This window comes from Panthera leo, chromosome B1 (genome assembly GCF_018350215.1).
Source record: "Panthera leo isolate Ple1 chromosome B1, P.leo_Ple1_pat1.1, whole genome shotgun sequence".
In the NCBI taxonomy this organism is placed as follows: domain Eukaryota; kingdom Metazoa; phylum Chordata; class Mammalia; order Carnivora; family Felidae; genus Panthera; species Panthera leo.
Window position 1 is genome coordinate 42,846,685 of NC_056682.1, and position 15,117 is coordinate 42,861,801.

At 34.6% G+C, this 15,117-nt stretch overlaps 1 protein-coding gene across 3 annotated transcripts in view; it reads left to right on the plus strand.

The window, feature by feature from the left end:
• Nucleotides 1–15,117, plus strand: part of LOC122217596 (disintegrin and metalloproteinase domain-containing protein 18-like) — a 144,115-nt gene that overhangs the window by 83,552 nt on the left and 45,446 nt on the right. For 2 of the 3 annotated variants that reach the window (XM_042934770.1, XM_042934771.1), the window contains one exon: nucleotides 1,061–1,250. The exons of the other annotated variant lie outside the window; for it this stretch is intronic. In XM_042934770.1, the coding sequence (XP_042790704.1) occupies nucleotides 1,061–1,250 (190 nt within the window). The remainder of the gene's footprint in view (nucleotides 1–1,060; nucleotides 1,251–15,117) is intronic. 3 annotated transcript variants of the gene reach the window in all.

Below are 15,117 nucleotides of genomic sequence, written 5' to 3' on the forward strand. Positions count from 1 at the left end.
GTACCATGAAACTAATCCCTGTTATATTAAAGAACCCAACATGGTCTTTCAGGAAAAATGAATAAAATTTTCTAAGGAACACTTTTGAAGAAGTATTAATGGCATGCTTGGCAAGATTATATCAAAGTTAAGAATAGTTGTTTCCATTGAAAATGAGAAATGATAGATTTGAGTGATTCCAAGAGTAAGAAGTGACATAGATTACTTTTTAGGGCATAGTCTAGGGATATTGTAAGTCTTAGAGAAGCCAGTATTCTATTCAGGGATAGGTTACTCTCCAGGAGGCAAAGCACTGGTCTCATGGCTCAAGCCTCTTTTATTTCTGCAGTTTTTCTGATAACAGCAAGCACATACAACGTAGTATTTGGCATCTTGACAGGTCGTACACCTGCAGTGTATTCCATACTGGGTCATGAGTACGTCTGGCTAAATAAACTGTTCATGGGATAATGTTTGGAATGCTTGTGGCACAAAGGGGATCTCAAAGTTCCTTAATTCTCAAGAGAGAAGTCCAGAACTACTGGAAGGATTAGCATGAAGAGTCTGTATACCATAGAGATGTATTGACTAAGGTTCATACCAGGGATGATGGAAATAAACAGAAGGGGTTCAAAAGATACATACATAGAGTTAATAAATGCAATCAGCTGCTTTCAGGAAATGTTGGGTAACCAATGACCAGACTGGCTAAGCTATATCAAAGTGGAGGCAGGTGATGAATTTTCCTAAAGAATATGGTAAAATATGATAAGTGCTCTAGGTCAACTGGAGACTAGACAAAAAGTTGAGTTCTGAAATAGGAAATGAAGTCTGCAAGTCTGCAAGACTGCAAATTTGTGTTCAGCATACAGTATTCAATTTGGTTCCAGTGCTAATCAATAAGATTGCATTCAGTTGGTGGGCACCGAAGGATAATGTTATCTTGTCATTTTTTTCTGGCAAATTTTTATGCCATCAATTAAATAATATTTATGTTGTCAATCATGTAATACAATATTTATTTGGAACATGGTATCATTAAAAGACAAAATGATAAGGAATTTTCTGATTTTCATTTCAGGGATGTTCTCTGTGGAAAATTAGCTTGTGTTTGGCCACATAGGAATACTTATAAAAATGATGTTCAGTCTGCAGTTTATTCATACATTCAAGGGCATGTATGCATATCTATAGCCACTGGGTCATCAGTGAAATCAGATGAAAGAGATTATTCCTATATTGCTGATGGCACTGTTTGTGGGGCACAAATGGTAACAAAATATGTTCATTTCTATTTAGCTGTGCTAAATTACATAATTATCAAATACTATATTCCATGATTACTATCACAGTATATTGAATGGATTTGAACCTGGTGCTGCAACTTACTTCCCATACAATATTGAAAAGATAATTAAACTAGGCCTTGGTTATCCAATAACTTTGCTTTTTGGAAGTTACAACTTGTCATTGATCCTTATATGAAAAAATATATATGTAAGCACAACATTCCACTAAACTGACAGGTGATTTTTTTTACTATATCTCTGAATTCTAGCAACTTTTAGTCATAAAATTCTGAGTTTTCAATGTTTCCTGCTAAACCATCTTTTCACATGTATGGTCAAAGTATAAATATGAGAAGTTTGAAAGAACCAAATTAAGTCTATACCAGGGAAGCATAGTTATAGTGGTGTACAAGTTTCTGTCCATACGCATATATACATACATATGAGCATTTGTACTCATATATTCATAAAATAAAGGGAGAACAAAAATGGCTCAGAGGCTATTAGTCAATTTGGAAATACAAGTGCACACATTCCAGAAAATATAAGGCAACTAAGATTTAAAGCAGCAATTATGCATCAGTGTGCTACATGTAAATAACAAACTTACTTGCTTAATTAAAAATAAAATTAAACCTTGAAAAGGTGAATCAATTAGCCAATTCTTTTTTTTTATTTTATGCTTTATGTTCATTTATTTTTACTGAGGTATATTTGACATAAATTTTTTATTAGTTTCAGGTGTACAACATAATAATTAGACATTGTACACATTGTGAAATAATCACCACAATAAGTCTAGTTATCATCTGTCACCTACAGTGTTAATACATTTTTTACTATATATCTCATGCTGTGTATTATATCCCTAAGACTTATTTCATACCTCTATGCTTGTACTTTTTAATCTCCTTCATCTCTTTTGCTCTACTCAATCCCTTCTCCTCTGACAATGACCAATCTGTTCTGTGACTGTCTGAGTTTTATTTTGATTGTTTCGGGTTTTTTGTTTTGTTTTGTTTTGTTTTTAGTTGTTGTTGTTGTTGTTGTTTTTAGATTCCATATACAGATGAAATCATATGGTATTTGTCTTTCTATCTCTGAATTATTTCACTTGCATGATACCCTTAACTTTCATCCATGTTATCACAAATATCAAGATTTCCTTTTTTTTTTTTGTGGTTAACTAGTATTTCATTGTGTATATATATATATATATATATATATATATATATATATATATATACCACATCTTCTTTATCCACTCATTTATGGTAGGACATTTTGGTTGCTTCCATATCTTGGGTATTGTTAATAATGCTGCAGTGAACAGAAGGCTGCACATATCTTTTTGAATTAAAGTTTTTTATTTTCTTCAGATAGATATCCAGTAGTGGAATTGATGGATCATATGGTTGTTCTATTTTTTAATATTTTGAGGAAACTCCATACTATTTTTCATAAGGGATACACCAATTTATATTCCCAACAGTGCACAAGATATCCCTTTTCCCCACAGCTTCACCAGCACTCGTTATTTCTTGTCTTTTTTATTCTAGCCATTCTGACAATTGTAAGGTGATGCCTCATTGTAGTCTTGATTTGTATTTCTCTGATGAGTAGTGATGTTGAGCCTCTTTTCATGTCCCCTTTGGCTATCTGTATATCTTTTTTGGAAAAATGTCTTCAATCCTTTGTTCATTCTTTAATTGGATTGTTTTTATGTTATTGAGTTGCATGAATTCTTTATATATTTTGGGTATGAGCCCTTTATTGTATATATGATTTGAAAATATGTTTTTACAATAGGTTGCATTTTTGTTTTCACTGTGCAAAACCTTTTTAGTTTTATGTAGTCCCATGTTCATTTTTACTTTTCTTTCTCTTTCCTTTGATGTCAGATTCCAAATAAAATCTTTAAGACTGTGTCAAGAAGCTTACTACCTATGTTTCCTTCTAGAAATTTTATGGTTTCAAATATTACATTCAAGTCTTTAGTATATTTTGATTTAATCCTTATGCATGTTAAGATGGCAGTCCAGTTTTATTCTTTTTCATGTAGCTGTCCAGTTTTCCCAATATCTTCTTGAAGACACTGTACTTTCCTATTTTATATTTTTGTCTCCTTTGTAAATTAATTGACAACATATACCCGGTTGTATTTCTGAGCTCCCTATGCTGTTCCATTGGTTTATACGCCTATTTTGATTCCAGTACCACACTGTTTTAGTTGTGGTAGCTCTTTAGTCTAGTTTGAAAATAGAAAACGTGGTATCTCCAGCCTTGTCCTTCTTTTTTAGAATTGCTTTGTCTGTTCAGTGTCATTTGTGGTTCCATACAAATTTTAGAGTTGTTTTTGTTTCCATTTTGGTGATGAATGCCTTTGGAGTTTTGATAGGGATTGAATTTAATCTACAGATTGCTTTGGGCAGTATTGATATTTTAACAATATTAATTATTCTACTGCATGAGCCCTGAATATCTTTCCATTTATTTGTGCCTTCAATTTCATTTATCAATGAAACTGTAGTTTTTAATGTATATGACTTTCACCTCCTTGGTTAAATTTATCCCTAGGTATTTTATTCTTTCTGATGCAATTGTCAATGGGATTTTTAAATTTCTCTTTCCGATAGTTGCATGTGGAAATGCAACAGGTTTTTTATGTTGTTTTTTTTATCCAGTAACCTTACTGAATTCCTTTATTAGTTCTAACAGTTTTGTAGTGGAGTCTTTAGGATTTTCTATATATAATATCATGTCATCTACAAATAGTTTTACTTCTTCTTTTCCACTTTGAATGTCTTTTGTTTTTTGTTATCTAATTGCCGTGGCTAGGACTTCCAAAAGTGTGTTGACTGAAAGTGGGGAGAGTGTGCATTCTTGTCTTGTTCTTGATCTTAGAGGTAAAACTTTCAGCTTTTCATCATTGAGTGTATTAGCTGTAGGTTTGTAATATATGAAATTTATTAAGTTGAAGTATGTACCATCTATAGATACTCTGTTGGGAGTTTTATTTATCACAAATGAATGATGAATTTTATCCAATTCTTTTTCTGCATCTATTAAGATGATTATATTATTTTTCTTTTGTTAATTTGGTATATCATGCTAACTGATTTGCTGATGGTGAACCATCCCTACATCACTGCAATAAATCCCACTTTGATCATGTTATATAATCCTTTTAATGTTTTGTTGAATTCAGTTTGCCAACATTTTATTGAGGATTTTTGCATCTATGTTCATCAGGGCTATTGACCCACAAATTTCTTTTCTTGTGTTTGTCGGGTTTTAGGATCAGGATAATTTTGGCCTTATCAACTGAATTTGGAAGTGTTTCCTATACAATTTTGGAAGAGTTTGAAAAGGATAGGTATTAAATCTTCTTTGAATGTTTGATAGAATTTACCAGTGAAGATGTTTGGTCCTGAACTTCTGTTTGCTGATGGTATTTTTTTTTTAACTGAACAAATTTCTTACTTGTAATTGATACTCAGATTTTCTATTTATTTATGATTCACTGTTGACAGATTATAAGTGTCTAAGAATTTATACATTTTCTCTAGGCTGTCCAATATATTGGTGTAAAATTGGTCCTAGTAGTCTTTTATGATACTTTGTATTTCTGTGATAGGAGTTGTAACTTCTCTTTCATATCTGATTTCATCTACACAAGAACGCTCTTTTTTTCTTGGTGAGTCTAACTAAATATTAGCCAATTTTGTTTATCTTTCCAAAGAACTAGCTCTTAGTTTGATTAATATTTTCTATTGCCATTTTAGTCTCTAGCTCATTTATTTCAGCTCTGATCTCTATTATTTCCTTCCTTCTACTAACTTCAGCCTTCATTTGTTCTTTTTCTAGTTCCTTTATGTGTAAAGCTAAATTGTTTGAGATTTCTCTTGTTTCTTATGGTAGCCTGTATTGCTATAAACTTCCCTCTTATAACTGTTTTTGCACCATACCATACATTTTGGTAAGCAGTATTTCTGTAATTATTTGTTTATTGGGATTTTTAAAATTTTAAAGTATCATGTTGTTTAATCTCCATGTATTTGTGTTTTTTTCCAGTTTTCTTCTTGTGACTGATTTCTGGTTTCATACCATTATGGTCAGAACAGATGCTTAATATGATTTCAATCTTCTTGACTTTATTGAGTCTTATTTCATGGCATAACATGTGATCTATCCTAAAGAATATTGCATATGCACTTGAGAAAAATGTTTATTCTCCTTTTGGATGGAATATTCTCTATGTATCTATTAAGTCCATCTGGTCTATATAATGTTTAATGCTAAAGTTTCCTTTTTTATTCTTTGTCTTGATGATCTATTCATTGATTTTAGTGGGATGTTAAAATGTCATACTCTTATTGTGTTTCTGTCAATTTCTCCTTTTAGTTCTATTAACACTTGCTTCATGTTTTTTTGGTGCATATTGGGTGCATATATGTTTATATGTCTTCTTGCTTGATTGACACTTTTATCATTATATAGTGTCTCTTTTTGTCTTTTAGTAGCCTTTGTTTAAAAGTCTATTTGTCTGTTAAGACTATACTTACATTGATGAGCACTGAGTAATATATGGTACTGTTGAATCACTATGTTGTACAAATGAAACTAATATAACACTGTATGTTAACAACACTGGAATTAAAATTAAAAAATAACAAAAGTCTATTTGTCTGATATGAATGTAGCTATACCAACTTTCTTCTTGTTTCCATTTGCATGAGCTGTCTTTTTCTATTCCTTCATTTTAGTATGCATGTGTCCTTGCTTCTAAAGTTAGTGCCACATAGACAATATATAGATGTGTTTTGTTATTTTATCCATTCAGCCACTCTCTGTTTTGATTAAATATTTAGTCCATATACAAATAAAGTAAATATTGATACATATGTGCTTATTTCCATTTTGTTCATTGTTTTCTGGCTGTTATTGTAGCTTGTGTCTTTTCTTCCTCTTTTCTTGCCTCTGTGTTTTGATGAATTTCTTAAGTGTTATGTTTACATTTCTTTCTCATTTTCTTTGTGTATTTACTATAAATTTTTGTCTTGTGGTAACCATGAGCTTTACATCTATCTTCCTATGTATAGCAGCTTAAATCTGAATACATTCCAAAACTCTAAATTTTGCTCCCCATATTTTATGTTTTTCTCTTTCAAATTTTTAATTAAATTCTAGTGAGTTGACATACAGTGAGTGCAATAATGGTTTCGGGAGTAGAATTCAGTGATTTATCAATTACATACAACACTCAGTGTTCATCATAACAAGTGCCCTCCTTAGTACCCATTACCCATCCAGCCTATCCCCAACCCACCTCCCTCCATCAACCCTCAGTTTATTCTATAACTTTAAGAGTCTCTCATAGTTTGTTTCCCTCTTTCTACCCCCCCCAATATGTTCATATGTTTTGTTACTTTATTTCCACATATGAGTGAAATTATTGGTATTTGTCTTTCTCTGAATTATTTCATTTAGCATAATATACTCTAGCTCCATCCATGTCATTACAAATGGCAAGATTTCATTCTTTTTGATGGCTGGGTAATATTCCATTATATATATACCACTTCGTTATCCATTCATCAGTTGATGGACATTTGGGATCTCTCCATAGCTTGGCTATTTTTGATAATGGTGCTATATGCGTTGAGGTGAATGTACCCTTTTCAATCTGTAATTTTTACCTTTTGGGCAAATACCTACAATGCAATTGCTGGATGGTAGGATAGTTCTATTTTTAACTTTTTGCGGAATCCCCATGCTGTTCTTCAGGATGACTACACCAGGTTGCATTCCCAAGAGTGCAAGAGGGTTCCCCTTTTTCTGTATCCTCACCAACACCTGTGGTTTCTTGTGTTGCCAATTTTAGCCATTCTGACAGGTGTGAGGTGATATCTCGTTGTGGTTTTCATTACTATTTCCCTAATGATGTGTGATGTTGAGCATCTTTTCTTGTGTCTGTTAGCCATTCGGATATCTTCTTTGGAGAAGTGTCTATTCATATCTTCATTTCTTAACTGGGGTATTTGTTTTTTGGGTGTTGAATTTGATAAGTTCTTTATAGGTTTTGGATACTAACCTTTGATCAGACATGTTCTTTGAAAATATCTTCTCCCTTCTGTAAGCTGCATTTTAGCTTCATTGATTGTTTCCTTTGCTATGGAGATGCTTTTTATCTTGATGAAGTCAGTAGTTCACTTTCACTTTCATTTCCCTTGCCTCCTATGGTGTGTCTAGTAAGAAATTGCTCTGGCTGAGGTCAAAGAGGTTGCTACCTGTGTTCTCTAAGGTTTTGATGGTTTCTTTTCTCACATTTAGCTCTTTTATCCCTTTTGAATTTATTTTTGTGTATGTTGTAAGAAAATGGTCCAGTTTCATTCTTCTGCATGTCACCATCCAGTTTTCCTAACACCATTTGTTGAAGAGACTTTTTTTTTTCCATTGGATATTATTTCCTGCTTTGTCAAAGACCAGTTGACTGTATAGCTGTGGGTCGATTTATGAGTTTTCTATGCCATTATATTGATCTATATGTCTGCTTTTGTGCCAGTATAATACTGTCTTGATGACTACAGCTTTGTAATATAGGTTGAAATCTGGAATTGTGATGCCTTCAGTTTTGTTTTTCTTTGGCTACTCAGAGTCTTTTGTGGTTCCATACAAATTTTAGAATTGTTTCTTCTAGTTATGCAAAAATGTTGGTGATATTTTGATAGGGATTGCATTAAATGTGTAGATTGCTTTGAGTAGAAGAAACGTTTAACAATGTTTGTTCTTCCAATCCATGGGCATGGAATGCTTTTCTATTTCTTTGTATTCTCCTCAATTTATTTTATAACTGTTCTATAGTTTTTAGAGTACAAACCTTTCACCTCTTTGGTTACATTTTTTTCCCTAGGTATCTAATTGTTTTGGTGTAATTGTAAGTGTGATCAATTCCTTGATTTCTTTTTCTGCTGCTTCATTATTGGTGTATAGAAATGCAATCAAATTCTGTACATTCATTTTATATCCTGGAATTCATATATTAGTTTAAGCAATTTTTTTGGGAAGGGTTTCTACATAGGGTGTTATATCATCTGTGAATACTGAAATTTTGACTTCTTCCTTGATAATTTGGATGCCTTTTATTTCTTTATTTCTTCTTGTTGTCTGATTGCTGAGGCTAAGACTTCCAGTACTATTTTAAATAGCAATGATGAAACTGGGCATCCTTGTCTGTGACTGACCTTAAGGCAAAGACTCTAAGTTTTTCTCCACTGAGAATGATATTAGCTGCGGGTCTTTTATATTTGGCCTTTTTGATGTTGAGGTATGTTCCATCTATTCCTACTTGTTGAGCATTTTTGTCAAGCACAAATGCTGTATTTTGTATATATTTTATGTTTTTGATGTCACATTTTACATCTTCTTATTATATGTATCCCTTAACTAAGTATTGCAGCTTTAGTTAATTTTACTACTTTTATCTATTCAAATTCATAGTAGCTTTATTGACTACCCTTATTATATTTTTTTTTTTTGCAGTGAGCTTTTTACTTCTGTATGTTTTCCTATTTCAGTTTAAATAATTCTCCTTAGTATTTCCTGCAAGGATGGTTTAGTAATGACAAACTCCTTTAGCTTTTGCTTGTCTTTAAAACTCTTTATCATTTCTTCAATTCTGAATGATAATCTTGATGGTTACAATACTTTTGGATGGAAGTTTTTTCCTTTCAGCACTTTGAATGTCATGCCACTTCCTTATGGCCTGAAAAATACATCTGCTGAGAAATCTGCTAATGAATGATGTTTTCTATGTACATAACAATTTGTTTTTCTCTTGCTGCTTTTAAGATTCTCCTCTTTACCGGGGCGCCTGGGTGACTCAGTCAGTTGAGTGTCCGACTTCGGTTCAGGTCATGATCTTGCAGTCAATGAGTTTGAGCCCCGTGTCAGGCTCTGTGCCACACGGGCTCAGCCTTCTTTGGATTCTGTGACACCCCCTCTCTCTGTCCCTCCCCCGCTCATACTCCGTTCTCTCTGTCTCTCAAAAATGAATAAAACTTTTAAAAATTTTTTTAAAAAGATTCTCCTCTTTACCTTTTGGCATTTTATTTTAGTTTTGTTGTTTGGTTTTTGTTTTTTTTTTTTTAAGTTTTTATTTAAATTCCGGTTAACATACAGTGTAATATTAGTTTCAGGTGTTTGGTTTAGTGATTCAACACTTAGGTACAACACCCAGCGCTCATCACAAGTGCCCTCCTTAATCCTCATCACCTAACCCATCTTCCCACCTACCTCTCCTCTGATAACCATCAGTCTGTTCTCTGTAGTTAAACGTCTTTTTCTTGTTTTGCCTCTCTCTCTCTTTTTCCCCCTATGATCATCTGTTTTGTTTCTTAAAATTCCACATATGAATGAAATCGTATAGTATTTATCTTTCTCTGACTTATTTTAGCATAATACTCTCTAGCTATATCCACATTGTAGCAAATGACAAAATTTTATTCTTCTTGATGTCTGCATAATATTCAGTTGTATATACTTACCACATCTTTATTCATCTGTTGATGGACACATGGTCTGTTTCCATAGTTTGGCTATTGTAAATAATGCTACTATAAACACTGGGGTGCATGTATCCCTTTGAATTAGTATTTTTATATTCTTTGGGTAAATACCTGGTAGTGCAATTGCTGTTTCATTTTAATTATGTGCCTTGGTGTGGAGTGCTTTGGGTTCATCTTATTTGGAACTCTATGAGCTTTCTGCACCTAGATTTCTGCTTCCTTCCCTGGTTAGGAAAAATTTCCATTGTTTCTGTCTCTTTGTCTCTCTGTTCTCTTTCTGGCCACCAATAATGCAACTGTTATTCTGTTTTATGTTGTTCGAAAGGTCTCTTTAGTTTGTTTGTTTTTTTTTTTTTTCATTTTTTAAAGTTCTTTTTTTTTTCTTTTTGCTGTTCTGTCTGGATGAGTTCCATTGCTTTGTCTCCCAGGTTGCTAATCCATTCTTCTGCTTCACCAAGTCTGCTATTAAAATCTCTTGTGAAATTTTTAGTTATTGTATGCGTCACTTTATGACTTTTTGTTGTTGGTGGTGTACTTCTTATATTTTCTTTTTATTGACATTCTCACTATGCTCATCCATTCTTCTCCCAAGTTTGGTGAGCATTTGATGACCATTAATTTGAATCCCTTATCTGGTAGGTTACTTATCTTTATATCATTAAGGAGTCTTTTATTTTTTTCCTGTTCTTTCTTTTAGGTCATAATTCTATATTTACTAATTTTGCTTAACTCTCTGTATTTGTTTCTGTGTGTTAAATATAAAATAGTTACTTCTATCAGTCTTTAAGGAGTGGCTTTGTGTAGGTGATAAACTTTCTTGTTCAACCTTACCCTAGCTCTTGATTATCTTTCAAACCTTTGTGATTATCTAACCACCTGATTTATTCTTGATTTGTTCTTATTTTTGAGGGTGTGCCAAGACCTCCCAGTATTCAGTGAGAGGAATCTCATTGAGTACGTAGTTTCAGGCTGATTGGAAACCAGACCCTTAGGTAAATGTGTAAAATATGAACATATATTCCGTCCTCTGGGATTGCAATTATAACCCCTGCTGGTGTCCAGTCCAGGAGATCTGGAAGTGTCCTTTGGGGGACATCTGCAAAAGTTGAGGTTGCAGATAAGTGCATATACTCTTTTCTGGGAGGTATCTTTGACCTATAGTGAGGTCCAGGGTGTGCACAAGGACGGTGTATCCTGCTTACATTTCCTGTGAGTGGTTCAGCCCTCTACATGTGGAGGAAATTTGAAGACTGTCCCTCAGCTTGAAGCTCCATACTTGTAAATAAGTCATTTCCACAGGAAGACTGGTATTGCATTTCAGTCTGTTTGTGTAGTAACCTGGGTGCAGTGACTAGTCAAGAACTGTATTTCCAATTGTCACATTCCCATGGAGCTTAGGAATGATAGCCTCATTGGCCACCAGAGCCAGGTGGATCATAGGGGATTCCCTGTGTGGATTATCCATGCTTATTGGATTTATATATACAACTGGAGAGTATAGGAATTGGAGCATGTTTGCTGGCTTAAGAAATGTACTGAGAATGTTTCTTAACTGCACATTTCTATGGGTCAGAATGCAGCCGAGGGTCCTTCTCTGTGTGTGTATGATGGCTTTAGTCTGGGAGTGGGAGAATTCCATAGCTCCTTGCTATCACCAGCCCCAGCCATAAAGCAGAGGAGTGTCACATTTGTCCATGCTCGCTGGCTTTATCTAGTGAACATGAGAAGGCCACAACTGTTCCTGTTCACCTGCCCCAGCCAACTAGAGGGGAATTACTGCAACTACACAACCAGACTTCAGTAAGCAGTAGGATAGAACTTGAATGCTGGCCTTTTCTGTCTTAGTAAGGTGGAGGGAAGGGGTGTATCTGAATTTCCCCCCTGGGCTAACAGGGTAGGTGCAGAGTACAAAAATGGTACCTACCAGTTCCTCTGACTCAGGGAAAGTTTCAGTTGTCCCTTGCTCCTTCACCAGAGACTTTTAAATTAACATATGAATCTCTTTCGAATATACTCACAATGCTTTTCAAACTACTAGGAGGTTGCTTGTTTGTTTGCTTGCTTGTTTTTGTTGGATTTTGGTTGAGTGAGACCATATGTAAATTCTTTAAAAAGTAAATCTTGGGTTTGTATAGAACTTTGTGTCCCTTGGACATCAGCCCCTTTGGTTTTCTAAGCCATACATTTTGGGGGCTCATGTTTCCAGTGCAGATCCCAAAGGTTGGGATGATTAATGTAGAGGCACCAACTCCTTGCTCCTCCAGGAGAAACACCAGACTGATGAAATCCTATTATGTGATGCCATGACAGGGCAGTTTTTGGTGAGATCACATCTCTGCCTTCCTACCCATTTTGATATGGTCTTTGTATCATTTGTTATGGAGAAGCAGTTCATCTAGTTTTCAAATCTTTTTCAGAGGTATGATCCATATGTCACTGTAGAGTTGGTGTCTCCATGAAAGGATGTGGTTTCAGGATATTCATATGCCACCATCTTACAGAAGTCCTAGCCAATTCTTATTCCCTTGGGGAAAGTGCTTATTGTGATAGCTTCCAAAATGTTTCCAATGATCCCACTTTCTGGTATTCATTCCTTTTTGTAATCTTCCTTTGTATTTGGGCTGGATATAGTGGCTTGCTTCTATGGCAAAAGTTATAGGATGTCACTCAGAAGATTAGGTTAAAAAAGAATGACTTCTGTTTTGCATGCACTCTCTCTCTCTCGCCTTCTCAGATTGCTTGCTTTGCTAAAACAAGCTACTATGATGAAGAAGCACACATGGAAAAGCAATCATGAGCCAGTGAAGCAGTAAGACCCTCAATTTAACAGCTCGCAGGAAATTGAATTCTTCCAAAAACCATATGAGCAAGCTATGAAGAGAATCCTTCCAAGTCAGACTTTCAGATGAGACAACAGCCCCAGATAATACCTTGATTATGGCTTTGTAAGAGACTGAAGAGGGAACCTAGCTAAGATATACCCGGATTCCTGAACTACAGAAACTCTGATATGATATATGTGTGTTGTTTAATGCTATTAATTCTGTGGATAATATGTTATACAGCAATATATAAATAATAGAGATTTTGGCACCTAGAAATATGGTGCAGTTGTCTCAAATAACTAAGAATGTAGTTGTGGCTGTATAAACAGGTAGTATGTGGGGGCCAGAAGAATTTTGAAAGCCATGATAGATGAAGCTCAAATTGCCTGAAATAGACATCTAGAAACTCTCAACCTTGAGAAAATTGATGTTGAGGGCTCAAGAGGTAATGGGAATACATTATTCAAAACTGGAAAAGGAAGGACCCATTTTGTTAGGGGCAGAAAACCTAGCACATTTTCTTTTACAGTATGTGAAAAGCAGAACATGTACCTAATGAACTTGGTGATCTAGACTGGCTTCTTCTTGATGCTTGTAATAAAATACGAGAGGAAAGTAGTAAATTGAGATAATTGTTAAACAAAATGCAACCATGACTCAATTATTCTGAAAGTTCCCAACCTCTTCACACAGTAAAAAAATGCAAAATTAAATGATTTCCAAGAACTATCAGGAAAATGGAGCCAAAACTGAGACTATACAAACATAAGAGTTCAAAAACATCAAAGGATGTTTAGAAATTAAAGGTGTTCCCCTCAGATTCTGTAAAAAAAAAATTGGCCTCCAAAAGCTTTAGAGTTTTGTCTTTCAGCCATATCAACAGAAGCCCAAGGTAAAGAAAAGCTTATTTTGAAGAGAGTTGTGAGTGTGGCTTTTGTGTAATGGAATGAACTCCAATGAGATTCACAAGTGGTCTGCACAGTTTTTGTGAAATATCAGCAGACACACTGCCAGCAAGAATGATAGGGACAAAGAATAGTAAATAGTAAAGAGGATGTTGGACTTCTCAAATTCTACTGGTTGGAAACAGGTTGAGACAGTTCCTCAGCTGTAAACACGTGCTACCTTTTATGAAAAAGAAAGGAATACTAAGACAACAAAACAAGATCTCAGAGGGCAGAATCAAGAGCCAAATATGATGATGCACACACCTTGAAACCTATTCAAGAAACTGCTATGGACTAGTGATTCCTTTTTATGTGCCATCTCCTTGCCCTTTTTGAATAGAAATATCTATACAAATTATCCTATGCCTGCCGTACTCTTGTATATTGGTGGTGTTGGGGACAGATAGTTCTAGTTTCACAGACTACAGATGGAAGAGCTGTACTCAGTGAAATATAGGCAGGAATCTAATCCACAGCTGGAGCTAATTCAGGTGAAGAAATAAGCTTTGATAGTGTTATAATGGATGAGAATTTGGAAACTTTGGGGATAAATGTAGTTTGCATGTGTAAAGTATATGTAACATTAGAACACAAAGGGTGGATGGTGTACTCTGCTTTTAAATTGTATCACAATGAACTCACTTTCTCTTACTCGTGATGAATGATTTTTTTAAATTAATTGTTTAATTTGATTCGCAGGTATTTTGTTGAGAATTTTTGGATCTGTTTTCATCAAGGATATTATCCTGTAGTTCTCATTTTTAGTAATGCCTTTATCTGGTTTTGATGTAAGGGTCATGTTGGCCTGTAAAGCCATCTGATCTGGACTTTTGTTTGTTGGGATTTTTCTTATGACTGACTTAATTTCTTTGCTGGTTATTGATCCATTCAAATGTTCTTTTTCTTCTGCTTCACTTTTCACAGTGGATTTATATCTAGGAACATATCCATTTCTTCTAGGTTGACCACTTTGTTGGTAGTGCTAGTAGTTGCAAGTAGTGCCTTGCAATTGTATTTCTTTGGTGCTGGTTGTTATTTGTCCTCTCTCATTTGTGATTTTATTTACTTGAGTTCTTTCTCTTTTTTTCTTGATAATTCTGGCTAGATGCTCATCAATTTTATTGATTTTTTCAAAGAACTAGTTCCTGGTTTTATTTTTTTGTTCTTGCTGTTGTTGTTGTTGTTGTTGTTGTTGTTTGTCTGCTTGTTTCTGTATCATTCATTTCTGCTCTAATCTTTGTTATTTCCTTCCTTCTGCTGGTTTGAGGCCTCTTTTGTTGTTCTTTACCTAGCTCCTTCAGGTATAAGCTTAGGTTGTTTGAGATATTTCTTGCTTCTTGTGGTAGGCCTGTCTTGCTATAAACTTCACTCTTAGAAATGCTTTTTCTGGGGGCGCCTGGGTAGCTCAGTTGGTTAAGCATCTGACTTCGGCTCAGGTCATGATCTCACGGTTCATGAGTTTGAGCCCTGTGTCAGGCTGTGTGCTGACAGCTCAGAGCCTGGAACCTGC